This window comes from Aquila chrysaetos, chromosome 8 (assembly GCF_900496995.4).
Source record: "Aquila chrysaetos chrysaetos chromosome 8, bAquChr1.4, whole genome shotgun sequence".
Lineage (NCBI taxonomy): Eukaryota > Metazoa > Chordata > Aves > Accipitriformes > Accipitridae > Aquila > Aquila chrysaetos.
The window spans coordinates 25,450,587-25,478,513 of NC_044011.1; the positions used below are offsets into that span (position 1 = coordinate 25,450,587).

The 27,927-nt window shown below is 37.8% G+C and overlaps 1 protein-coding gene across 1 annotated transcript; it reads left to right on the plus strand.

Annotated features, from left to right (window-relative positions):
- Positions 1–1,496: 1,496 nt before the first annotated feature.
- On the plus strand, positions 1,497–26,928 carry LOC115344842 (vesicular inhibitory amino acid transporter-like). Its single transcript, XM_030022791.1, has 2 exons — positions 1,497–1,733; positions 25,777–26,928. The coding sequence occupies exons 1-2, from the start codon at positions 1,497–1,499 to the stop codon at positions 26,926–26,928; spliced, it is 1,389 nt and encodes a 462-aa protein (XP_029878651.1).
- The last annotated feature ends 999 nt before the right edge of the window (positions 26,929–27,927 follow it).

Sequence of the window (27,927 nt, forward strand, 5' to 3'; positions counted from 1 at the left end):
TAAACCCATGGACATAGCCCATACAGGTGTCAGTGATGAGGCTTGAACAAGGTAGGCACAGGAACATAATTCTGTACTGGTTGTATTTCTGAAATATTTTAGAACAGATGGATAAAATTTGGAAAGCTTCAGAATATTAGTTATGCGATGAGAACAAGACCAATTTCAGTGTCTGATCAGAAAAGACAGAACAGTGAAGGTTGTCTCCACGTTTATTTAATCCTGAGCACATAAAAAACAGACAAGGCCTGCATGAAGGATATTTCATTTTGAAAATGGGCAAGACCTAAGAGTTACTAGTGAGACTGCAGTTCATATCTATCTGGCAGAAAAGTCATCAGTTCAGAATTCTAGTTCAGAAATATAAGCTTCTAAATTTGTTTTGAGATTTCCTGAAACTTCAGCTAACAGGAAGGATGTGCTAGTGCAAGCAAGGACTGTAACTGATATCACATGGTCCAGTTCAGATCCATTATAAACAAATACTTTTTTTCAGCTTGATCAGCAGTGTTGTACCAGTTATTCAATTGTTAGTGTAGAAATATAGCCATTAAAACTCAGTACTCTTAATAAAGAAACAGAGAGGGAAGAGGAATGTAGGGCAGGCATAGGAAAAAACAAAGGAAAATGGGCATAAATAATCCTATACCTGTGCAACCCAACTCTCTCTCTTTACCTTTCTTTCACAAATTCTGTGGGCCATGCAAGGAGAGAAGAGGATACTTTCGTAAATATTATTTTTCGGATTTTGCAGTGTGAATAATCATAATGTATCACCATTTACATCCATACAGTAAACATACAATCACAGCTCTATTTCATTCCCCTAACTGTCACTAGCAACTGTGAGTTAGATATAGTTATGAACAAGCTACTTTTTTTTTTCTTGCAACTTTGAGCTTTTTTAAGAACATTTTTAAAGTTCTACTGACCTCTGTAGACACTAAAATACAGAAGAAAATTCTCACATCTGGAAAAGTGAACTTGTTTACATTCATTTACTTAGCAGTCAGTCCATCAGCTCTAGTTTTTAACGAAGCATTTTTTTTCTTTTGGCAGAACTACTTATTTGTATTAGAAACATGCATAATTTCCAGGAAGAGATTCTTGCAGCCACCTGTAGATGCTCCATGAATGACTGATCTAAGTAGATACCATAGGTAAAAGGGAAAAATATTTGAATTGTAAATTGCAGCTTGCAGACTACTAAATCTCACTGCAGACTACTCTGGGCAGTATGTTGAAGACCCAGGAGATATTTCTTTAGCTGGTATTTGAAACGGGCACAAATAAATGAACTAAGGACAACAAACTCCATTAATCATAGCTACAGTATCAAGGCTAACCTAACAAAAGGATTAACAATGTACAACTGCTGAAGAATATAAAGACGTGTAAGGAAAGATTTTACTTTAATATTCAGGATGGCTTACCTGAAGCAGACTTTTTCATCTCTTTTCAACTGCTTTAGGGAAACACCGTCTCTCTTTTTGGGAATGGCAAGATGGGACAGTTGCCTAGACACTGATGAAGAGCATGTGAATTTTGCTAGAAGAGATGAACTGAACTTAGCTCACAGTGAGGAGAGAGAGGAACCAGATGGACCCCTGAACTTTGAGCTTGATGTTTGCCACCAGGATCCAGAATACAAGTCCCCAGCTCCCCTGCCACGTGCCCAGGTCAAACTGATCACCAGCTGGGAAGCAGGATGGAATGTAACAAATGCCATTCAGGTAACCTTTTACTTCCCCACTCATTACAATCATCATTTGAAAAACCTGGTCATCAGTTAGCCTGCTTTATTTTACTTAACTGTACCATCATTTTGCAATATTCTAAAAGGTTTCTATGAATTTATCAGTAACATGCTTCAACCTTTCTGCATACAATTAGCACTCTGAAAAAATAAAGTTCCAAAGGGAATAAAAGATAGATATGTTAGCTAAAGTTTAAAAAATCTTTAAACTAGGTGAAAATGAAAAGGTGGTGATTGCACCTGTTTTGGAAGCGCAGACATTATCTTTAATATCTTTGAATTCAGTGACAGAGAAGTTTGATAGAAATGTGAGGTAAACATCTATTAAAAAGAGCCAGACTGACGTCAGACATAAATTTACTGACATGTAAGCTAGACTAGATATAAATTAGAGCATGAAGCACAAGATTGTAATAATACTTGTCAATGTTAAAGAAAATAGTCAAGTTGAAAAGACTGAAAGCATTTGGTCCCAGCATCTTGTGTGGAATTTGAGTATCTTTCTGAATCCTTAAATTTAGAATTAAAGGTTTCAGATTCTTTTTCTCACTTTTCATGATTCATTTCCTTACATAATTCTATCATTACCACTAACTTTCTGTCTGACATGGTAAGAAGAAAGCAGTATCCACAGACCCATCTAGTCCCAGTAACTGTTACTTAAACACTTTTTATGCCACTTTAATTATAGAAATATAATCTTTCCAGTGTCACACAAGTCTGTGATTATGCTGATGAACATTTGTTTATGTATCCAGTTCATCCCATAGCTCTGCAAAGAAGGAGAAAAAGGACCTCTTTCTAATCCTGCTGTATTTTCAAACATGAGCACCACCACATGAGAGCCAATACAATAACAGGGCAAAGTAGCATATCATACTCAGAAAGCGTTCAGCTGTGAATAAAAGCATGAAGTCCTAAAATACCCCAACTACATTCTAGTAACACATTTTATCTTCAGTCTCCCTCAGCAGCATCTAGTCAGGACAGGAGTCTGGGATGAGAGCCCATTGTTGTCTCTGTGAGCTTTGCCTTTGATTTCACCGACACCAAGATTTCATTCTGAAAGTCAATTTTGTCAATATTTGCTGTATGACCTTTTGGCAAGTCACATCCTCTCTCACCCATTGTTTTACTTTCTGAAAAACAAAAGTAATAATGCATCTGTAAATACATCACAGTGCCTAAAAATTTCTGAATGTCGTTATGTACACAATTACTATTAATTATTAATATTATAGCTTCCAGTTAAAAAATAGACTGATAACACAGTGTAAAAACACAAACATACAGTTGCCTATTTAAAAACAGGACAAATTTAAGCTAAATTATCCAATCAGATCAGTAACTATGGTCTTAGTCAAAACTCTCAGCATGCTGAGTGTTGCATACTGCTATTGGATCTCATTTGGTCAAATATTTTAGAAATCAATTAAAAGAGCAGTTGTCTACAGCTGTATTGAGCTGTCCTCTTAAGGCAGGCTGAGGATGGCAAAGCCTGGGAGCAGCGGTTTCATTAATAGTACAGCCAAAGTGTCCTAATGACACATTGTGAAACTGTGTGCATATGTGAACACATATGTGCATATATGTACACATGTGTGTATTCTTCCTATTTCCCAATACCTTGGCATTTGGTTTAGGGACAAAGGTAGAGAGCAGAGAAAGGGAAGGGGAAGGGCAGGAGGGGAATGGAGAGGAGAGAATTTTGAACAGGCAACTGTCAGTAAAAAATAACAGTTTGAAAAAAATTCTATGAATAGCTTTGAAGAGAAAGTCAGAGTTGTGAACAGAATGATTAAAACAATCCAAACGTTCTTGACTGGTGAAGACAATCTATGCTAAAATGACAGTTGGTTTTGCCCTACCCAGAGGAAAGGGCAGAAGTGTTTTGCATGGCAATTAGAGGTAAATATTTCAGCAGAATCCAGAAGTGTTCTAAACAGTTATTCTGGTGAATACAATTAGTCTAAAAGTGAAATTATTTCACAATCCAGATTTATTATAGGAACAATTAATTCTTTGCTTTCTGAAATTAAATACAAAGGCTTTCTTACAGTGTTTTAAATGCAAATATTTGCACATGTTTTCAAAGAAACAGGTAGGGATTTTTATTTTGGTTTTGACTTCAGCTGAAAAAATATGCACTTTTGGAGACGATACCGTATGTGTAAATGATTGCTTCAGACATTTAAAGTTTCCAGGGAAACATGCTTCATATTCCAACACTGCATAGACAAATGAAAACCTGTATCCAGTTAATCTAGGTAAGGACAGAGACCATAAAGCTGAGTTAATTCAAAAGGGAAAATGAACAGCATCATCTGGCAGAGTGATGCAAGTTGCATTTGTTTGTATATAGCAATGAAAGGCCAACAAATTTTGTACTGACTTCTACAGTAGTGCTGGATAGTTAAGCAAAGCAACAGTCACAAGGACGAAGGTAGTTTAATGGTACAGCATTTCACAGCAGAACCAAAGGACAGTAAAGTCTATTTATTTGCCAGCCACATGTAGGAGGATTGTTGTGAACACTACAGAGAATGTTTGTCCAAGAAAGAGAAAGCCAAAGTAAAAGAAAAAGGTATTCAGTCTATAGTATCAGTCTATAGTATCATGAAGGGGTACAAGACAACAAAAAAATGGAGAAAAACCAAGAAAGAGAAAGGGAAGAAGTGAAATAATGGCAAGAAGTGAAATAATGTTCATCTCAGCATAACTGTAATTTACACCATTGTGACTCTATCTCCACTTAGGTCTAAGGAGCACAAACAAATTTTAACAGTGCAAAAAAGTCAACCACTTTATCAGACAGCTCCAAAGTGCTTTCAGTATTATGATGCTTGTACAATCTTTAAAACACAATGTAATATAAGCACACAATTCTTCCCTGCACTTTTGGTAAAACATGATGTATCAAAGCATACTGAATGTGCCATTAGATCCAATGCATCTGATACTTAATGTGGCCATCTTTTGTCCCTGTCTTTTGCAGAGATTAGGTTGTGCAGAGATTAGGTTGTACAAAGATTAGAAATACCTGCAGCAGAGGCAGTTTTCTTGTTTCGTGATCAGAATAACACAACAGGGTGCTTGTCTGTTGTGAGTGCTTGTAGGAATGACAATAATGCAATTATAATAAATAATAATTATATTAAAATGCATCAATGATAAATTAATAATTATTACAGTAGTGATCATAAATATGCTCATTATATTTTATTCTGTAAATTGTACATTAGCTTAGAAAAGACTCAACACTTCCAAAATCACCATTTTTAAAAATGAAAGTGTATATCTATATATCCTTCATGGTGTGCCATTATAGATACATTTCCATATTGGGTTCCAATTTGGCTTATTTTTATTTATGTTACTCTAAAAGATTCACTTGAGAATATCTCATAGTTAATATTTATTTTTTTATGCTGTTTCCTCTGAGTTACTTGCCTTCATCTCCCTGGTATAGATTGAATCTTTAGAATGCTTACTGAGTATCAACAACTCCCAAAGACTTAAGTGGAAAACACAGTGATGCTGAGAAACAGAATTAGCAGACATGCCCCTAAAGATATAACGGCAAACATCTTTTTAAGGCATCTAAACACCCCTCCCATTAAGCTTTACTGACACCATATTTAAGCATTTTCTGAATATAAATATGTACGTGCTTTGCTTAGAAAGTTAAATGTTTTCACCATCAGGTCATTAGATGTACCGCAATACAAATCTTCTCACCCTCAACCTTAAATAATTTAGTCACATTTAACTAAATAATCACTTGGATCTTAACTGCAGTACTTGATCTTAAGTATTTATTTTCCAGACTTGAGAACAAGGGTCAATCCTTTCTGGTGCCCAGAGCAGTAACTTCCTTGAATTAAACACTGAAGCTAAAGTCATACTCTGATCTAAATTATAGATATCTGAGGGAAATAAACTTCTGCATTTCATATGAAAAGGTGATACTGAGAATTAAAGGGAGATGCCCGATGCTGATATCTAACCTAGGACCAGTAAGTAATTCAAGTTTCCAAATGGAGCTAGTCAAAAAATAACAGCACAAAGTAAAATTCCAAGACTGTAGGACTACTGTGGTGCACATAAAAATGCCAATTAATATGATTTTAGCTGAAATGCACCTGCAGTACTGGCCAAATTTATTTTTCATAGGTTTGCAACCACAAACCCATATAGCCACAACTGGAGACCCAAAAAAAGCCTAGAGCCTGGTGAGAGCCATCTAAATTCAGATCTGTTTTTCCTATGATAGAATGTCACCATTATGCAATGCAATTGATAAAAAATGTATTTTAGGGAAGAAGACTCTGTAACTAATGTTTGTGCCCTGTTTTTCTCTTTGGATTTTCTCTTGAGGGAAAAAAAGATTCCAGGCATACATCACTACTTCATATAACCTTTTATTTCAGCTCAGATGCTGCAGTAGATTTCTTTAGTTTTGTGCACATATTCATATAGCACAGAGAAGGCTGCATACAGGATATATATTCTCTCTATTCCCAACCGTACTTTCTATCACAAAAGCTTTTTATCAAAAATGTGTTATCCTGCAACAATGAAATTATATCTATTTCACAGAAATCTCTTTATTTGACATGTAAGCGCTGTGCAGTGGACTGATTTTGAGTTAACTAACTGTCATTCCCATAAATCTCGTTAGAGAATGCACTATATCAGTCTACTTTTCCCTTGGTCAGCTGCAAATACTAAAAATGTTATGAAGCCAGAACTCCTAAACATAGAGAGGTGTCTCATCTAAAATTGTTTCTTGTTCCAGGAAGAAATATTTAGATTGTTCTCATGGGATTTAAGTTGCTGTTTTGTAGGTTTTGCATTTTATGTTGTTTGTCACATCATCTGGGCAATGAACAGATGGAGGGAGCATTGAATGGATTTACCTCAGCATATTCTACTGTAACTATTATGGAAATGTTAGGAGTGGCAAATCAGTTTTCCATAGCCCCTCTGTGTCAGATTTGCCACCAAACAGGAGCTGTGATATAACATAACTACTCCACAAATTATTCCCTGGACATACAGACTAGTCCCAACATACTGGGAATTGGTTCAGAAAGCACCATACTAGCTCTTGAAGCATCCCAGAAACAAGTACATGGGTTACACAAGTAATGGATATAAGTATTGCAATTCTTGCAGCCTTCTAGATGTTAAAATGACATATTAAAAATCTTTAGAAGTTAAAGCAGTGTCATGGTTTAACCCCAGCTGGCAACTAAGCACCACACAGCTCCTCGCTCCCTCCCCTCCCCGGTGGGATGGAGGAGAGAATTGGAAGGGTAAAAGTAAGAAAACTCATGGGCTGAGATAAAGACAATAGGTAAAGCAAAAGCCACACACGCAAGTAAAGCAAAACAAGGAATTCATTCACCACTTTCCATGGGCAGGCAGGTGTTCAGCCATCTCCAGGAAAGCAGGGCTCCATCACATGTAACAGTGACTTGGGAAGACAAATGCCACCACTCCAAACGTCCCCTCCTTCCTTCTTCTTCCCCCAGCTTTATATACTGAGCATGATGTCATATGGTCTGGAATATCCTTTTGGTCAGTTGGGGTCAGCTGTCCCAGCTGTGCCCCCTCCAAACCCCTTGTGCCCCCCCAGCCTCCTTGCCGGTGGGGTGGGGTGAGAACCAGAAAAGGCCTTGGCTCTGTGTAAGCGCTGCTCAGCAGTAACGAAAACATCCCTGTATTATCAACACTGTTTTCAGCACAAATCCAAAACATAGCCCCATACTAGCTACTGTGAAGAAAATTAACTCTATCTCAGCCAAAACCAGCACAAGCAGTCCTGCTTGCCCGAACCATGGGCCCCAAATGGCATTTCCTAATAGATGTGTTGCAAGAGGTACAGGAGATGTCTCTCTCTCTGTCTCCATAAATGACTCTAATAGCCTCAATAGTTTGGCTATGACTGATACGCAATGGTCTATAATTTATGATCTTGATGTTTTAAGGTTATTACTGTGTGAGATAATTATCTCATATGAGATGAGAGGAAGACATTCTCAATTATAATACTCAACACAAACATGGATTTTAACATGCAACCTCAGCCTTAAATCTGAATATCTCGATTACACTGGATGTAAGATAGATATATTTTAAAATATCTATTGTTAACCAATACCTTTATTTTATATCTTTAACTGATTTTTACCTGAGCTTTACTGACATAGCTGTCCCATATTACATCCTTTTGATAACAGTAGCCAGAAGCACTGCTGTGCTTAAAAATATCTAAATAATTCTGTTTCAGAACCTCAAATTGTAACCTTACATTTCAAGAATGCATTTATTTGACACCTGATTTTTAGCAATGTCAATTATCTATCATTTCCAACAACTTTAGCTGAAACTCTTCTTGGCTAGTACTTTTGAAATCTGTATATTTCAGCATCTAAATTTCAAAGCCACCATATTATCTTGCAGGTTATTCTTAGAAACAGTAGCTAAGTCACTGCAATGCATAGTATACTTATCCTGGGGTTGATGTGCAGTTTGTCACAGTCAGGAAAGTCTTGTGGAATTTGCAAGTGCCTGTTTCTTGTAAGGGGAGACTTCTTGTTGTTTGTTCACTTGTAATGTAAGTTTGAAAATCTTTTGATCTGGAAAATCTACTACTATTAATCTTTTGGAACAGTTGTAATATAGGTGTGAGGCTATAGTCCTCCTACATGAAGTAGCTGGTACTTCAAATTTTGTGCATGTAAAAGGACAAATGAACTAGCAAGTAAGCATACAGTAGTGTGGCAGGTTAGCCTTGGCTAATAGCCATGCTCCCACCCAGCTGCTCGCTCACTCCCACCCACCCACAGCTGGGCAGGGGGGAGCAAAGGGAACAGGAGTGAGAAAGTGCGTGGGTCAAGATAAGGACAGGGAGCTCGCTCACCAGTTACGGTTGTGGGCAAAACAGACACAACTTGGGGAAAATTATTATTAATTATTGCTAATTAATATATATATGTTTAATTACTGCATCTGGTATTGGGAAACAAAAAGACAAACATTAAGGTAATACCCTTCTTCCTGCCTTTCTCATGGTCAACTTCACTCTTTCACTCCAGACTCCTCTACAGCCCCCTTCCTCCTCTCTGTGTGGCATTTCCAGCCCTTTTTTACACACACTTTCCCTGAGGCACCGCCATCTTGGCTGAGGGGCTCAGCCATGCCCTGCAGTGGGTCGGCTGGAGCTGGCTGGAACCAGCTGTGTCCAGCCCGGGGCAACCCCGGCCTCTCCTCACAGAGGCTGCCCTGTAGACCCTGCTGCCAGCACCCGGGCGCGGACACTGGATACAAGTAGTAGACCACATAGATCTTGCTGGTGCTTATCCTAACTAACTGCTGCATTCCAGTGCAAAATGGCAGTTTTGTCACTACCCAGTGTGTGTTTGAGGACAAAGAGGCAAAGTGCACAGACGCAGCTGAGTACTTGGACACTGATTTTCAACCACCCCTCTAACTCATTTGCCAGTAAAGGCTATGAACAAAGCTTTAGTGGTCAAAGGTAAACATGACCTCATGCTGGGGGCCCTCCCGCTTGCTCCCTCCTGCCCCGCAGTGAGAGGGAGCTCCCTGTGGGTCTGAGGGAGTCAGAGCAGGGAACGGGTGTTCCCTGGTGTGGGGTTGAGTGGAGAAGCTGGGAGAAACCAGCTCAACTCTTCTCCTTACAGCAGTGCTTTCTAGCCAGTAATAACAGGAACTTTTGTGTTAATAGGAATTTGCAAGTTGGTTTGCCATGCTGCCAAATTCAGCTTGCCAACAGACACCCTTAGTGAGGACGTCAGTATTTCTACTATTTTATATTTCAGTCAGCTTAAGTACAGTTACGTGAATGAAGTGAATGCACATCTCCACCCAAGTGCTTTAAACCCTGCCATTCTTCAAAGGCCAACTGCTATCAATGGTGTTGCTAGAGCTTGATAGACAGCCTGCCAAGTGACAGGTGTGATTTACATGCACATTTACATATATATTTGCAAAAAGAGCGTGTCAGTTTGCATTTCTCCCATGACGTATAAAATAAATTGTAGTGTGAGTAACACTGAGCATTGTGGTTCCGCCTCCCAGACCTCTTTTTCTTTCATTTCATCAGTAGGAAACTGTCAAACCTCCCGGGAGATGGCCTACTCTGGGGGTGTTAATGCCTAAAAAAAGCTTTTTCATTGGTAGGTAGATAACTACAGGCACACACGCACTTCACCACTCTATTTGTATTTTTCATTGCAAGAATTTTTCATAAGGAAAAATATTACATGAATTAATACACAGGGTCACGACCAGCTTCCTATGCTCTATACAGCTGTCCGTAACGAGGCACACAACAAATGCTGGCAATCTCTCTGGAACTTCTGCCTCGCGCCTTCCTCCCTGAGGTCATCACTTGCAGCAGACTCAGGCTCTTGGGGCTGCTACAAACACTGCCTATAGACACCACATCCTTCACTGCCTGTGGGAGTGTGTGACGACAGCAGAGTGTGTTTTCCTGGGCCGGTTCAAGTTCTCATCTTATTTAGATCCCTCTGCTGCCCATATAAAATACTGGTCTGTCTGTTCAGCAGTCAGGTGAAGCAGCTAAACAGAGCTCCTTGCCTTCCATCCAGAGCCTGCCCACACCAACCTTTCCTCACCACCTGTGAATGTCTTTGTCCTTGCTGCCATGCAGGCCTATCATCTGGCATCTTGTTTCAGTCAACCGTCTTGCTAAATCTTCACACTCAGACTTTGTCGAGCTTCTGCTTATTTTTACTGTAAAACCTCACTAATACATAGTCTGATTTACTGATCCACAAGGCTAAAACTCTCATCTGAGCACTAGTAATTCCCCATCTGGGTCACAGTAGCACACTCTTCCCTGACCTTGCCAAGCTCACCCCGTGCACACCCACCTGGAAAGCTAATGCAGTTCCATACCCCATGTGTCCACCAGCTCTTGCAAGAACCTCTTCAACCATCAAATCAAATGTAAGCTACTCATCTTTTCTTTAACAATCTACCATTTATCCTTCTGCATCTATTGACTCTGATCTCTGTTCTTCCAGTTACAATTACCATTGTCAATTTGTTAAATATTTAAACAAGCATTGCTATGAACTTATATGAAGATATTTATTTACACTCCTCTGATCCTCTTAGAAATGTCCTTTTGCTGAAAATTTCACAGTTATAAGCTACATTAAAACCACCATTTACTCTCTTGACTCACAGTTTCCAGTATTGACTCAAGGTTTCCTTGACTGCCTGTATTTGTTTCCTGTTATCTTACCCCTAGATTTTAAGTTCTTTAGAGAAGAGACCATCTTTTTGTACTTTGTTTGCACAGTGCCCTTCACAATGGGATTCCAATCAAGGACTTCCAGGTGCTCCAATAATGAAAACAATTTTGAAAGTAAGTCTCAAAATGTTTTCTATTTTACAGAAACTCTTTACAAAATAATGATTGTTTAAATGTGGCCTGTGATAAATCAACTTGGCATTTGATTGGATTTCCTCTCTTTTTTTCTATATAGAATGGATTCTCCTTGCTATTGAGACCCATTGTAGGGGCTGAGCACAAGGTAAATCAGCAGACTAATGTGATAAGAGTACCTTTAGAATATTCAGCCATTAAAATGGGCATACCATCTTAAAAATCCAGATGGTCAAGAAAGAGAATGACAGAACCATGATATCAAAGATAAATGGATAGTAGTGTTATGAAAATTATACCCTTTGAAATAGTAAATATTACCAAACAGGATCAAGTAACTGTCAGCTACTTGAAAATAATAATCACTTTATTCCATGGGAGAACCCAATGCACCACAACTTGTTGCAGAACAAGGGTCTCTGGCTCCCTCAGGTGAAGGGAATAGCTGATGTACTTTCCCGCTACAGTAAAATCAAATTAATCTACCATGCTTTTTGGTCTCATCAATCCCTGAAAGCATTTTTAACAAGCTGAATGAAAACAGATGGTATAATTTCTCCTTTTTTAATTCATGGCAGGTCACATGGTATTTAAAAACACTGTTATTAGGCACCTTTGAATTTCCATAGCTGTTATAACTGCTTACTTTATTGTTGTGATATTGTTTAACAGTCACCTTTCAGAACAAAGCCCAAATTACCTATTATAATTATTTACCAGTCTTCTCTGGCCGAGATCATTTGTACACTTGTGCCTCTCTATAGCACATGCCATTGACCAGCTATCACTGATGGAAAATATTCTTCTTAAAAATGTTCCTTCTGTCCCTTATTCTTAAACTTATGAGGTGTGTAACCTCAGTGAATTTGCTTTAATAAACCATATTTACACATATAACTCCTTCCAAGATAACATTCTTCCCAAGTCAGCAAGAACATAGTGATAGGCAGCAGAAAGTAAAATATTTTGTCAGATTGCATTCCTTTCCTGTTTGTCATAAACTTCCTTCACTGCCATTAGGAAATTTTCAGAAGGGAGCTCATTTTTTTGTAAAAAGAAAGAGTGAGCCTTAGGGTTCATCAAGGAATAAATGTTGACAAGCTCAACATCTGCAAGTGTGTATGAGAATTTAATGCTGAAAGTAAAGGATATCTGAATTATTATAATGTACTGATAGAATCAGAAATAGTAATGTTTCTGTAACAGACTTTCCAAATGGTGAAGCTTCTTCCACACAATCCGTAGATGGTTAGTCTACAGTTTACTTCAATGTGTATAATTCCTGACAGCAGGAGATTTGCTGAAATGGCACAAGCTCTGTCTGAATGAGCAAATGGAGCTATTTGAGAAAATAAAAAGCCCCAAACACTGATTACACACAGTATTGAAGATGATATATTGTAACCTAGTTTTAGCACAGTAAGCTGTATAAAACATTTTGCCCCTAAAGCTAAATAAAAGAAATTGACTTCTATTTGCATCTATTCTCCCTCTTCTCCCCACACACACCATGTTTCTTGGAAAGCAACATTTCTCTGTATTCTTGGCCAGTGGCACTAGTTTTGCCATATGTACAATACTGTGTTCACTAAATAGCTAACAAAAAAAAAAAATCAAGTTTAATATTTACTTCTAAAAAATGTAAACATATGAGTCAAAGTGAGGAAACATTCGCTTCAACTCATACACACATACTCTGCTATCCATTTCAATTTCTCTCAGTCCATTTCTTGAGTTGACACAAATAACAACACCACCAGATTATGTTTTGTAGGTCCCTAGAGCAAGCATTTTTGGTTTTTTTATGTTATCAGTTTTTGTAGCTACAGCTTTTGCCTTTACTTTACATGGGTATTTCCATTCATGATGGGTTTTTTTATTGCTCGGTTTTCCCCTCTAGGAAATATGTTTGATTCAGGCTAGTTCCTCCCTGATAAGCTGAGGATTTTTTTCAGTTTTAAAACCCATTCTAGTTTGATTAGTTCAAACTAAATCTGGGTATTTCAGAAATTATGAATGGTTCTACTGAAGCCTGAAGAAATGTAAATATAGATATAAGAATTATATGATGCAAGATATATTATTTCTCTTTAATAAGAAAGTTATTTATAAGTTATTTTTTCTTTTATAATGACTGTTAATTCCCTCATTTTACTATTTGTATCATATTTAGAAGTTGGCACTTCTATCTCACTACATTTTAAAGTTGTTCTCTTGTCTCGTTGTCTGCATGGTTTCTGCAACTCCAAATGACATCTCCCCAGCCACCTTCTCTTGTGGGACTTAAAAATCTTCTTCTAAGCTTTAATTGGGATCTGGAGTTTAAAATGAGTTCTCCACTCCTGCTCTTGTTGCTTTTGCTTGCCTGCTGACTTTTTTTCACTTCAGCTGGGAAGCCAGCTGCTCTCAGAGCTCTTCCTTTTGTACTTTTTATTGTTGTCATCTCAAGTTAAAAATACAATACCTGCACAAAACTGTAGGCTTCCCTTTGCTGCTTGGATGGGATTTCAGATACTCTTTACTATCTACTAAATTGTGAGGAGCTGCCATTCCACCCCTGAAGGTTTCCCTTCCTAATCTGAAAGGATAATCAGCTGCATAATGCATACTTTCCATCTAGCCTTCTACTTATTTCTGTCTTATGCCTGTAGTTAGATATTTCTCATATCCAGTCATTTTTCCTCACAGCCCCTTGCCCATCATATTCTCCTACCCCTTGTTTCTACCTCATATGGTTCACAACCTTATGTTCTAGCATTCTCCAGTTCACCTAATGACACCTTTTTCCCCCTGTTCCTGCTTCCCCTGGTGCAGTCATATTCCCAAGTTATCCAGCTTCCTGCTCTTCATTTGCTCTTCCAAGGCACCTCACAGTCTCATGGCCTTCATAAAGGAATTCATCTGACTCTACAGACCACATAGAGAGACAGGCCTCTCTGATGGAGATTCACAAATCCTAAAATAAGTGCCCTACACTGTTGAAATGAATAGTCCTCTGGTGATCCTTATTTCTATCCATCCTTTCCAGAGCTAGTAGATTAGCTTTACTTTTTGCTGTATTTAGATAGGTGAAGTTAGGAATCCCATTCCTAGTAAGTGTGCATCAAAGCAAAGTAGATTCCTCATGTATGTCTTTTCTGCTACTGTGTGTACTCATTCATTAGATGTCTGTTTTAGACAGAAGAAGTTGGGTGAGATTAATCCAGTTCATAGATGCTAAGAAGCGATCATTTTCTTGGGTACCAAAGAGTGTAAAAAAAGTAGTCACTTCAGTAACTTTAGTAATAGTCACTGAGTTCTCACTTAAAATCCATTCATTTCACCTCATGAATAAATTGGGACTTTGACTAAAAATTTGAATGTGGGAAATGAAAGTTATTTAGGAGAAAGGAACAGAAACTAAATGCAGTCTTAAAATAAATTTCTCAAATATGAAATCACTACAGCTCTCAACAGTGACGTATGAACAAAGGACAGATCCAACAGAGCTGAGTTTTCCTAGCACTGTCAGAATGGCTCAGGTTAAGAAAAATAAACAAAACTGGTTTTTAAAATATACAAACTTTTACAGCAATTACTTAACTAACTTCATTTTAATAATGAAAGAAGTGTTTTTCTCTCTATCCATACAGACAGTATTTGTATCTAAAAGTTAAGAATAAACTTGAGGTCTTTGTCAAAAGTCAAGAATAATCAAGGTCCCCGGTTTGTTCATCCAGAGATCCTCAGCTGTTGTTTCCAGACAGCGTCCTGTGTCCAAGTCTTTCCAGTGTGACTGCAGACTAAGAAAATAAATTTTTAAAAAATGGAAAATGAAAAGAGAAAAAACACAGTAAAGGAATATGACTTACTTTATACCTCCAGTACTTTTGTTCATGGGCCAGTAGAAGTCAAGAACTACTTTGTCACAGTCTGTACAAACAGAACAAGAAATACCTCCTCAAGTAGTAATACTTCAAGTATTTTACCTCTAGAGACATTAAGAAGACATCTTCAGCATGCATTTTACATGCCACATGCCTGGTTTCACAATGCACAACTATGTTCAAAATTTAATTTTTTTTTCTAAAAGGAGAGCTTAAATAACTTTGCTTTTATGCTGAGTACTCAGGGCGTGCCAGAAAACTCAGTCACATTTCTTTTCTGATCTTTAGTTTTTATCTTTATTATTAATTATAGACATTTGGGAATGTTTGTCTAATCTACTTGAAATTAGGGGAATTATTCTACTTTGCTGAATATTAAGAATGATGTGATCTTTTATGTCATTATAGGAGAGAGACACTTCTATTACAGGAACTCATTTGCAACCTCAACTTTATCTGTATCTGTGCATGATGAAATATCAGCAGTAAAATCAGTTGCTGCTTCTTTCATCCCAAAGGCAGAACCCTCTGGGGCTGCCACTGAAGTTTAACTGAGGTTAAGAGAGGAAAAGCAGTAGAGATTTGTTGTCTATACTCAGCCTAATTGTAAGACAGCATCTTTTCTCACGTATTCCAGAAGAATATACTATGATACTCCATATCAGTTTACTGATTCCTAGAGACCAAAAATAATAGTATCCCAATATTTATGTCTTTCAATCAGACTATTAACTGTATTCTCTCCAGGCAGTGCTCTAAGACAAATATCCCCTTTATTGCTGATCTCTGGGAGTCATTATATCTTGAGTAAGAGTCCACCTATAACTAGTGGTTGGGCCTGTGCTGAGGAAAGAAGAGGTTGATATTAGCCAGGGGAGGATTCAGGCGCTGCACGTGGCCTTTTGTTCTGCATGCAGTCATGACAAATCCTATGCCAGTTTTCAGAAAATACAACCCATCTTCCAGAAGATGTAACCTGGCTTCCTTTTCACCTCTCAGATGTGCATAAAGTTTGTTCCAGTGCAAAGTTCTTTGTAGTATGGGTTTGGTTTTTTCCATTTCCTCTTCAACCTTACTTGTTAAAAGTAACAAGAACTGTGGCTTGTCCCATACAGGCAGCATTCAAGAAAAACTCCTAACTAGCCAAATGCTTTCTCCCGGCCTGATTTTGAACTTACTATGCACTTTAACTCTTCCTTTTGTTATGTCAGTGCACACTCAAATAGTTATTTGGCTCCCCACTGCTTTGCTTTGCTTTGCTTTTAGTCTCCCAAAGTCCCCTCTCTGCCTGCCCTCAAGCTCTTTTGACCACATTTTCATGGGAACTCACTCGCACTGGATGTTTTGAGTACTTGCTTGCCTTCAGGTGAAGATCTGAGAATCTGTGATGAGCTATAATGTGAGAAATAGGTAAGCAGCCATGTTAAGGGTCCATGTTGCTTGCCACTACTAACTTTGAAAATAGTGTTTGTTTTAGTTTTGACTGCCTTACATTTTCATCTCTTTTTCCTCTCCGCTACATAACACGTAATAAAAGCCCTCATTCTTTTACCAAAGCCTGCTTTCTCCTTTGGGACCAAGCAAAATAATATGTTTTCTTAAAAGGTAATTTGCTTGGGAGATTTACTTAGTGTGATTCAGTGCATTCTTGCAGACAGCTCTGAATTTATGCAAACTAACATTTTGTATCAAACCATGCAGAATTAAGCATCAAGCATATTATTTCAGTTTTAGAACAAATATTTAAACCAATAGCAAAGCCAATGGGATCAGCTGTCACACTCAATAGCAGCAATTCCTTTTTTGTTGAGACATTTTGTTTCCTCTGTTCCCTTTCCTAATCTTTAGGAGATTCATAAGACTAATCTGGCCACTAAAAGGAGACTAAAATCAGTGGCTTCTGCCAAATGTTCACATACATTTTGCAGTGCAGACCACGCTACTTCCTTACTTGCTCATCTTATCACAGCATCTCCTGAGCAGTCTATCTGCCTTATCATCTGCTTATGGGACCTGAAGGATTGACAGAACAACACTTCTAAAGTTTCTGTCAGTATATAAGGTGATTGTAGGCATTAATCACAGAATAAACACCTTAGCCACTTTTCTTCCTGCAGCTAAAACAGGCTGGCATTGGCAGAGAGAAAGAATAAGAAAAATCAGGAAAAACAAGTTTTCTGGGGTCCAATTCAACCATCCCTGAAGTTAAAGGAAGATTTTTCACTGACATTAAAGGAGATGGATCTGCTGCTAAGGTCATACAGGCCATGGACAATATTTGAAGTTTTCCACAGAACAGCTTGTAGTATTTTTTAATACAAACTCAGCTGAGCTGTGAACAAACTGTGGAGTGGGAAAGCAGATGAATTCTTTCCCTGGTGTCTGTAGAGCAGTGCCAGGAGTCTGGGTAGCCAGCTAGGGAACCAGAAATTTTTACTGCTGAGAAGAAGTAGGATATAACTGATACTGCAAATACATGGTGGGATGATTTATGTGACTGGAATTTAAAAATAATTAGATAAAGCATATTTACAAAAAAAGAGTAGGTAAAAGAAATGAGGGTGGCACTCTGTGTTAGAGAGATGATTATCTGTGTTAGAGATATTGTCTGGAAAGAAAAATTTTATTGTTCTTGGTGACTTCAGTTTTAAAGACTTATGCTGGAGATTGTATGCAGTCTGTAGTAAAACATCATTAAAGTTTCTAAAAATGATAGATGATAATTATCTAACACAAAAGGTAATGTACCTAGCATAAGGTAATTCTATTTTGAGCCTCATTACATTGAATAAAGATGAACAGATTAGTGGATCTAATTACATTCATTATGGGAAAACAGAGGACAGTAATATATATACTTGGTACTTCAAAAGAATGAATTTTACAGACCTGGAGAAAATTATGAGAGATAATTGATTAGGAAGAATAAATACAGACAGCCAATTGTGGAAGCAAATTGAAAGTTGTTTAACAAGAATTTATGAGATGACCAGAAGCCACATCTCATAATTAAGAAATAGTACGCCTATGTGTTAAACCCCCTCCTACTTCAAGTGTGAAGTGAATGTATCAATTAAAAAAAAAAAATAGCAAAAGGGAGAAAGGGAGGGTGAAAGTAATCATTGTAAATTATAAATTACGAAGTGTAGCAAAGAGATATAGGAACCCAAAGAGACTAGGAAAAAATGCATCTCCCAGGGATTAGGACAGTAAGAAAATAATTTTTAGGATTTAAGGAAAAAAAGGCTAGGTTTAGTGTAGAAATTTGCAACAGAAATACTAATCACGGTATAAATTAAGTATGAATGGAAGTGTGTGTCTATATATGTGACTGTGTATGCTTGTCTAAAAGCACCAGGTAAAACAGCAGAACAAAGTTAAAAAGAAAGGTATGTGTTAACTGCTACAGAGCACCGTATATGTGATTTCATTCAAACGGAGAGGTAGAAAAACTGACCTATAGATAAGTGTTAAGGGAATGAAGTAGAGGACAGCATCTATAAAACATGCAGATAAGGAAAGCAGCAGTACTGTGAAAGTCAGGAATTCTGCCTAATATTTATGAGGGATGAGGCAAAATAATGAGGCAAAAGATCCAAAGCTGCATCCATTCCAGGACAGTATAGAAGGTAAATCCAAAATCTGTTTGTCACCACTAGTCAAGATGAACACCAGACACATCGTGAGCACTTGACTGCCGGCATCCCTTGTCCTCCTCCTTGTACACAAGTGATCCTGGCAAAGCCACGAGGACACACACACCAGTGCTGTTGAGTATGTGGATGTGAGAGTGGGAAAAATCAACTTAGAGATTTTCTAATGTAAGATCACCTTCCTCTTCTTTAAGATCTCTCACTGAATTTTGCTACACTGATTTCCTACATTAGCAGCAGAGGGAGGTTCTAAAATTGTTCTTAACTCTGAAAAAAGATGCAACTGTTCTTAAGTAGTCTCTGTAGAGAAACAGGAGGATGTACTCACAGCACAGAACAGTGGGCCATTTTGTAATTTTTCAGGATGGGCATCATGCTGTTCTGCATAAGACATTTAAAAGTTAACTCTCAGAGTTTCTAGCTGTGTGTCTATACTTCACTGTGTACACACTGTCTTGCCCAGCAAGAGAAACAGGCATCTCTGAAAGGAAATTCATCTCAGCTCTGCTAATGACCTATCTTAAGATAGGTGTGAGTTATAAATCAAGGTGCCTATTTTTTCCAAGCTTAGACTTGGACAATTAACTATTCGATAACTACAGTTACTATTTAAAATGGATGTTAAAACGTATCTCCTTAATATTTTGAAAGCAGAATGCCCAGCAAGTTTGCACTTGGGAGACATAACAAAGGAGAGATCTGACCTGATAATACTCTTATTCAATCACTATTACATGTGGAATTTTCAGAATATTGTGGATATCATTCCAATATTTAAGAAGCCAGTTAAATCCTGACTGGGGAAACCTAGCAACAGTTCCGAGAAAAAAAATGTAATTGTTAATACAGGTTTTAATTGATACAGATTAAAAAGCTAGGAATATAATTAGCGTCAATCATTATTGTTTTGGAGAAAGAGTCCTTACACTCCTTTTTAAACACACTTGACATAATTCTTTGATGAGATTTTAATATAGTCAGTGAAAGATAAATAATATATTTAGAGTTTTAAAAGGAATTTTGACACATTAATACACAACATTCTGATTTAAAAATTAGTGCAACAATAGAATACATCTTAAATAGATTAACAACTACCTAAATGACAAATCCCCCAAAAGTAACTGTCAGTGTGGATCTATTGTCAAAGGAATGAGTTTCTAGTAGGGTTAGGAGGTTATCTAGTAGCATAATTGGCATCTGGTCCAGCATTATTCAATGTAGTCAACAGTGATCTGGAAGAAGATACAAAATCACCATTGATCACAGTGGTGGCTGAGAAAGAAAAAAGAGCATGGAGGTCAACAAGCAAGTAGCTCTGTTATCATGGCATGAGATTAAGGGATTTGCTATATTTTCTAATTTAGTGCTAATAAAGTTGTATCTTCATATAAATACCACAGCAACACAGGCTTGCATCAGTTCAGGAAAATGATTTATTTTAAATGACAACAAATGCTAAACAACATAAATAAATATTTTGTAAAAGTGTACTGAAAAAGCAGAGTTCTTGAATTCATCTCCCTACTCTTCCAAGAAGATCCATGAAGGAGACTTTCCTGTATAGTTTCTATGCCTAGCCCATGTTCATGCAGGGAATCAAATACACAGTTGGGAAAATAGTTAGGCTTAAATGAACTGTTCCAGTGGAGTAACTGCAGATGTTGAGAAAGGCAATCAGAGCTAATTCAGCAGTCTGGCATATTAGCATGTATTCTGCATATAGGAGTACTAACTGAATAATTTTCAGTTAAATTCTTCTGAATTTCTTAATTTATTTTTCCACCTGATTAAGTCTTAAGGTGAAATCTTTTTTTCTCTCTTTTTTTTAGCATTCCTTTTTACTCCATTTTATTTCATTGTCTTTTGGCATGTGTCAACTCTGACCATGATTTGATCTTCTTTACTTTTTAATTACCTTTCAATCTGCTTTTTTTTTTCCAAAGTGTCATATTTCAAGTTAAAACAGTCTATGAAATGAAGCATTTTACCTGGGACTAAAAAGTCTTACAACTGAACATTAAGGAATTTTGATATTTTCTCAGACTGCTTGACTGTGTTCATTTATGCATTTTTCTAAACACATTTTATTCCTTGGGGAGGTGCTTGCCCTGAGATGACGTAGTATCAAACAGCAGTATGATAGCAGAAGGCCCACTTTTTGCATTCTACACTAATCCAGATAGATAGCTAGTGTTTTTAAAGAAGCGGCCAGCCTTGCTGGTGTGGAAAACACTCCCATGTAGTCCAAATATTGCAGTCAAACCATCGACAAGTGCAAAAATGTTTTAATGTGCAGATGTAATTTGGAAATCCTGATCTGCTTGTTTTGTATTGTAGGTGGATTGGTAATTTCTGGTGGTACCTGTCATACCTGGCTGCTCCCGCTTGGGGGTATTCTGACACGGCTAATAAATAGCTTCTAGCTGAGTCTGACCTTTCCTTACATGCCCTTTCCACCCTTCTCCTTGCCATTTCTTCAAAGGCTGATCACCAGTTCAGCCCTCAGTCCTTTCTTCTTTCCCGGCCCAGCCGCCTATGGCTGCTCTGGATGTTTGACACAGACCTCCACCCAGGCACATGTATGCACTCGTTGACAATGAACAGTCCACTTCCATCCTTAGTCTAGCGTGAAAATACCCAAGTCTTGCAAACGTCTTGGGAGACAAGGGAAGATGCAGCCTGCTGGGCAGGTTTGGGATCCCTCCCTATACAGGGTGGATGGACGGAGTGATGGCAAATAACACAACCACTCAAGCTGAGTCGTGATAGAGGACTGTTTCAAAAACCCCAACTCCCATATACCCAACTGCGTGAGTGCTTTTTCCCTGTGCTATTGTATTTTATAAACAGATAACCTCAAACCAGCAGATTTAGAGCTAAGATATTTGACTTTGCACTAGAACAGTTGGAAATAAAACCACTCAGACAGGAACACTTCCCAGACAGAACACTAAAACTAAGAGCTGGGGGGCAATTTAAGAAACAGTTCCTTTTGCTGATCATTTTTAATTGATGCCTCACAGCTAAGGCTGTCTGTGCCATAATTTGGAGGCGAGAACGTAGGATCAGACGACTCAATAAGAGCAAGTGCTGGGGCCAGGCTGACCAAATGTGCATTGACAAATGGTGTAGGAATTACCTGTGTCCCTCTTCCACTAGCAAAGAATCAGTGAAATGTTGACATGCTCTGTCTACATTCTCTGTACACCCACTCCTCATAAGAGGGGTGCAAAAGCTACCTTCAGCAACATCCATGAAAGGATTTCTTGATGGAGGAGGAATTTTCCAAAGATAAGTCACTCTAAGCAATGCTCTAAGGTTGCTGAGCAGCTTTAAAATGGAGAACACAGCTCCATGCCTGTATTGTTACATTACATTGACAGCAAAATAAGTGCTTATTAAAGATATCTTCTTCTTTGAAACTAAACTATTTAAACTTGGTGACATTCAGGAAATGGTCCTAACAGAAAGTATTGTTTTTGGAAAGATAAGAACAGAAGATCAAATCCAAAATGGGGTTTGAAGTCTGACAAAGGGGTTTTCGTTCTTTGAGTTCTCATCACTAACATTTTTTTGGCTATTTTGTAGAAATTTGACAACGTGCTGATACATGAAACCTTTTTTTTTCTTTTCTTTTCTTTTTTTTTTTTTTTAAATGGAAAGAAACATTTCTGGCAAGGCAGGAAAAGCAGTCATTTCACCATGTACATACTTACTGTATTGGCATGTTCAGAGTTCTCCCATTTCTCTCTACTAACCATGCTCGTATCCAAAAAGCTGCAAAACCAGTTATGTCCACAATGTTTGCTTTCTGTTATTAACTGAAAACTGAAGTTTACAAACTCTGGGAAAAAGATGTCAAAGACATCAGCTGAAAGGAAAACTTACAATTTCTGTAGAAAGGTTCAGTTTAGAAATTCTAAACTTTGAAATTGGCAATCACTGATATATGACTTTAAGAAAGAATATATAGTGCAAAGTTGGATTTGTTTAATAAGGTCTGAATTCAGAAGATGAAAAAAAAAAAACCGCAACCAAAAAACTGCACCTATCATCCTGTGGTCTATGTTAGGTACCAAACAAAATTATTTGATATAAACAACATCAAGGAGATGTCAGAGGTTAGAATTACATTATGCTCTGATTAAACTAACCATTAAGCATGGAAAGGCAGACACCTACAGTGGGGAGGACTGTAAATGGCTGTCTAATGTGATAACGTCTCTGAAAGACTTATGCTTTGGTTTAGGTTGAGGCTAGTCATATAAACGTTAATAGACTAAATTCAGCAGGGGAGAAGCCATTGTGTGGGTAAGGCCTGTGCTGACACTTACCTGTGGTTTAATTATACAGTAACCCTTTGGGTCAGCAGATACAATTTGAACTCCTAAAAGCAGGTTAAGGGGCAAAGTAGTAACGCTGTGAGTATGGAACAAATGAGATAAGCTTGCTACAAACTGCAAGGAACTGAGAAAACATCATTGTTCTTATGTTAATTTGGAAGATGACTCTGTGGCTTTTATCTTCCTGATTTTTTCATAGCCTTGGTTTATTTGTGATGGTTTTAAACTTAATCTGTTATGTAAATGTTCTCCAAGGATTGTTTTCATAGGAAAGAAATCACATTTTGTTCTTTAGGCAACTATCTAATTTGACAGTCAGTGAAAACCACAATTAAAAAAGGCATGATATCAAAAGCTACTGTTTACATGTGTGCTACCTGCAGTCTGGATACAGCCATATATCTAGTCTTTTTAAGGAAGTAGACTGTTAGGCGGCAGAAACGGTAGAATTTTGAACACTTCTGTGAAGCTCACGTACAAAAGAAATGCTAATTTCACGGCAAGCTAATTGGGTCATGAGACCTGTATTAGAATGGAGCTAAGCCATTGGAGTGGGGAGATTTGGGTGACTGAAGTGCCACAAGCTATGTAGCTGAACATCCCAGCTCCTAAATGAAATGGCACTTGTGACTTATACAAAACCATTGCTGTAAATGAAGTCATTGAAAACAACCAAAAAAGGTGTCTAGTCAATAACTTTATTATTATATCAGTAATTATAACTGAGGTACTTCCGTTTTAGTACATAATGGCATAGACCTTTTTAATCAAAATGTACTAGGGCATGTATCTAATATGATTCTTCCAGCTCTAATTCAGCTGAAAGCTGAAGATATCTGCATCTAGAGTGAAGCCTGCTGAAATAGGCAATGCTGTTCATTCATATGATAGGCACTCCATTTTTCTCATTGACTTCGAGAAAAAATACTACCCTAGTTTAAGGACATCCATTTCTCTTTTCTGGTTGATGCTCATCCCACAGTCTGCCCAAAAAGGACTGCTATTTTGTGGCTGGAAGAATAGGAGCATACTTTTTATACATCGATGATTATTTAGTGTTTGAAAAATTGCCTCTCTTCAGAGCCCTTCTTATGGATCAGGCCTGGGAGTACTTGTATCACTTAGAAGTGGGATGCTAGGTATAAACCCTACAAAGCTGAGACAGGCACCTGCCTTCTTGATGAGCTCCAGCAGAGCTGGGCTCCTAGACTGCCCTCACAGAAACTGTCTGCTGGGTATAAAACCTGAGGGAGTTCATAGAAGACACCAAAGATAGAAGCATGCCTGAAACACTTGTCACCCGCATGGCCTCATGTCCATGATTGTAGATGGAAAACTCTGAAATTAAGGTTTAGACCACCTCTAAATTAAACTCACCTCTTCTGCTTTGGGTCCTGAAAGCAGTCAGTGGCACTACCCATTTGGGAAGTGAGAGAAGAGTGGGTTGTCCCTTCTGCGAGGAGGCCTGTTTCTGTTGGGTATTCATGGGTTTTGCAGAGCAGATGGGGTTGCTCAGGTTTGGTCAGCAATAGAGTTTAGATGGGTTTGATCCAAATCAAGTCCTTCTGTCAGGCTGGAATAGCAAACATGAGCACAAATGCTCATATTTCATCGTGTCATCGGTGCTGTAAGAAATACTGAAGTAAAAATTTCTGTAGAACTAGTTAACTGTATTTTGTTTCCTCCCTTCCTTTCTTCAGTCATCAAGAATAAAAACGCCTGACCAGTCTGACTAATGTGCAATGCTTAATTTCAGCTTTGTAGCATAAAAAGAGAAATGTCACCGAAGCATCTTTCCTAAATTGGATCTTTTTATAAATAACTATTATTCAAGGGTTTTGTTGGTTTTGTGCTGATGGAAATTAAACCACATAAAAGTGCTGTTTGTCCTTAAATACAGTGAAGAAAGAGGGGAAAATACACAAGAAAACAAAGAAATACACACAGTGTTCTGTGAAACTAAAATGCCACTTTTTTTTTACTGGATAAAACAAGTAGAATTCTGTTCCTTTCAGTACCTGTTTAGAGAAAAGTATGTCTATATGTTTTACATGTATTTTTAAACACCCAAATAAGTTTGCACAGTCTGGAATCTCAGCTGTGAGAAGAATCACTTTAGCAGTGAACTTAACAAGAGCAAAGGCTGCATGAGGCACACAGAAGCCACAGAGGAAACACAGGTGAAGCCTGATGTCACTCTAATGCCATTTTCTTTCCAGAGGTCTGTTGAGAATTTTTAGACTGAAGAGAATTGTCATTACTGGATCTGCCTACAGTGCTATTTTTAACTTGAATGAAACTTGTACAGATGATGCTACAGTTGCTTAATTTTACTGATAGTGAACCCGTTTCATTAATATGCATGTTGACTGAATAACTGCCTATGCACCTTCTAAAATGTGCTTCTAATCACATCAGCATTAAATATTAACTAGGAACCTGACTCTATCATTCAGTCACATTCTCTTTTTCTTAGCTTATCATTACATGTGTGTTGATAGGAGCAGTTATTTTTGCTGATAATTTCATTTATCATAAATAAACACATTTCTCATGATTGTTACTTACTTAGGTGAATGTAGCAGGACTTCCACCATGCAGTTAGATGAAAGCAATGTTCAGTGGAGGGCAGACTTGGGAGTGTGGCTTCTAGTAAACATTTTGCCTCAGGGATTTTGTGCTATCTTTTCTTTCTCTTTTTCCTCTTCAGGGAATATTTGTCCTAGGATTGCCGTATGCTCTTCTCCACAGTGGATACAGTGGCCTGTTTCTTATTATCTTGGCTGCAGCATTATGCTGTTACACAGGCAAAATTCTAATAGCTTGCCTGTATGAAGAAAATGAAGATGGGCAGCTCATAAGAGTGAGAGACACGTATGAAGATATTGCGAATGCCTGCTGCAAAAAGCTATCTCCCAAACTAGGTGGCATAGTTGTCAATGTGACCCAAGTGATGGAACTGATCATGACATGTATTTTGTATCTGGTTGCTAGTGGGAACTTGCTGTCACATAGTTTTCCATATGTACCAGTGACTGAGAAAACTTGGACTGTAATTGCATTTGTTACACTGCTGCCTTGTGTATTTATCAAGACTCTCAAAATTGTTTCCAAACTCAGCCAGCTTTGCTCCTTAGTCCATTTCATTGTCATCCTTGTAGTGATGACTTACTGCCTCACCCAAATACATCAGTGGTCCTGGGCAAAATTCAGACTCTCCATTGAGTTTGAGGACTTCTTGGTCTCTGTAGGGGTGATCATTTTCAGTTACACTTCACAAATATTTCTTCCCACACTTGAAGGTAACATGAAAAACCCAGGGGAATTTAGATGTATGCTGAATTGGACTCACTTTTTTGCTTGTGTCTTGAAAACAACCTTTGCACTGACTGCATTCTTGACCTGGGGTGAAGAGACAAAGGAAGTTATTACTGACAACCTGCCATCATTTCTTCAAACCCTAGTGAATTTGTGTCTCTTAACCAAGGCTCTTCTTTCTTACCCTTTGCCCTTTTTTGCAGCCACAGAAATTGTGTATGCTTGTATTTCTAGAGGCAACCATTCCAATTACAGATCTCCACTATTTGCTCTGGGTGTAAGAGGCTCATTTCTCGTGCTAACTCTGCTGATGGCCATGTTCATACCACATTTTGCCCTGTTGATGGGTTTAACAGGCAGTGTAACAGGTGCTGCTATGACTTTTCTTCTTCCTTCTCTCTTCCATTTAAAACTTAAATGGAAAAAACTGTCCTTCTTGGAGAAATGTGCAGATATCTCTGTTTTTATTTTGGGTTTCCTTTGTAGCCTTGCAGGCATAGTTTGCTCAATAAAAGGGTTGCTTGAAGTATTTGAAGGAGTGTAAAAAGATTTCCTGAAAGCCAAATAAAGCCCAAATCTTATAAATGCCTTTACCCTGTTAGTAAGTATATAAGAGATTTTGTCACTAGGTAAAATTAGGCATATGCTTATGTGTTTGCAGTATCAGGGCTTTTACTGTAAAAGTATGTGGCTCTAAGCAAATTGGAAAATAACCTTTATAGCCAAAAAGTACAAAATTACCCATCTAAAATGTTGAGAGGAAAGAAGGTATTGGAGATGGTTTAGCATGAAAATGATTTTAAACTAGTCCTATATGGTTTTGTTCATACATGACATGCACATCCTAAAATGGATACTGCAAGTGATTCCACCAATTTAGCCAGAATTTCTCACAGGGTTAGATACTGTTCTGTCTCAAAGCTATCAAATCTAGCTTACAGGATATGATAAAGCTTGAGAGAGCTATCACTGCAAACAGATGAAATACAATTTGACATTATTGGCAGAATTTAATTCAACATGTGAACAGAACAAATCAGTGCATTTCAATTTTTATGTAAGACAACTTCTACTACTTGTTTTTTAAATGAGTAGGCAAAAAGAGAAATCAGTTTATAACAGCTTTGAAAGCCTGCTTTTATCATGAGTTCAAATGGGAATGCAGTCAGAATAAAATGGGCATTCTAACAGCTCACAGTCATGGAAAAGGGAATTTGTTCTGAAAGAAGCTATAGCCGATGACTGCAGCTTTTCTGCAAGTCTAATTCCTGAGATTCATGCCTCTGCAATGCAGTTATTCTATTGGTCAGGTTACAAGAAGTCTCACTGGTAGCATGAAAAAGTTAATATGCAGTTCACTTTCCCTCTTAGGCAGGAAATTTCTTTGATCTTTGCATTTTATCTGATGATATTAAAAGCTCAATGAAATAAATCAAGTTCAATAAACAGACACACAGTTAACTTCCTGTGTGACTTGATAGATCTTTAGCTTTAAAAGATATTGGCTTAATAAAAAGATCAACATTGCAATGTATTTCACATT

Coding starts and splice junctions, on each gene's coding strand:
- LOC115344842 (XM_030022791.1), top strand. CDS start 1,497: ATGGCAAGATGGGACAGTTGCCTAGACACTGATGAAGAGCATGTGAAT. Junction 1,734..25,776: donor ATGTAACAAATGCCATTCAG/GTAACCTTTTAC, acceptor TTTCCTCTTCAG/GGAATATTTGTCCTAGGATT.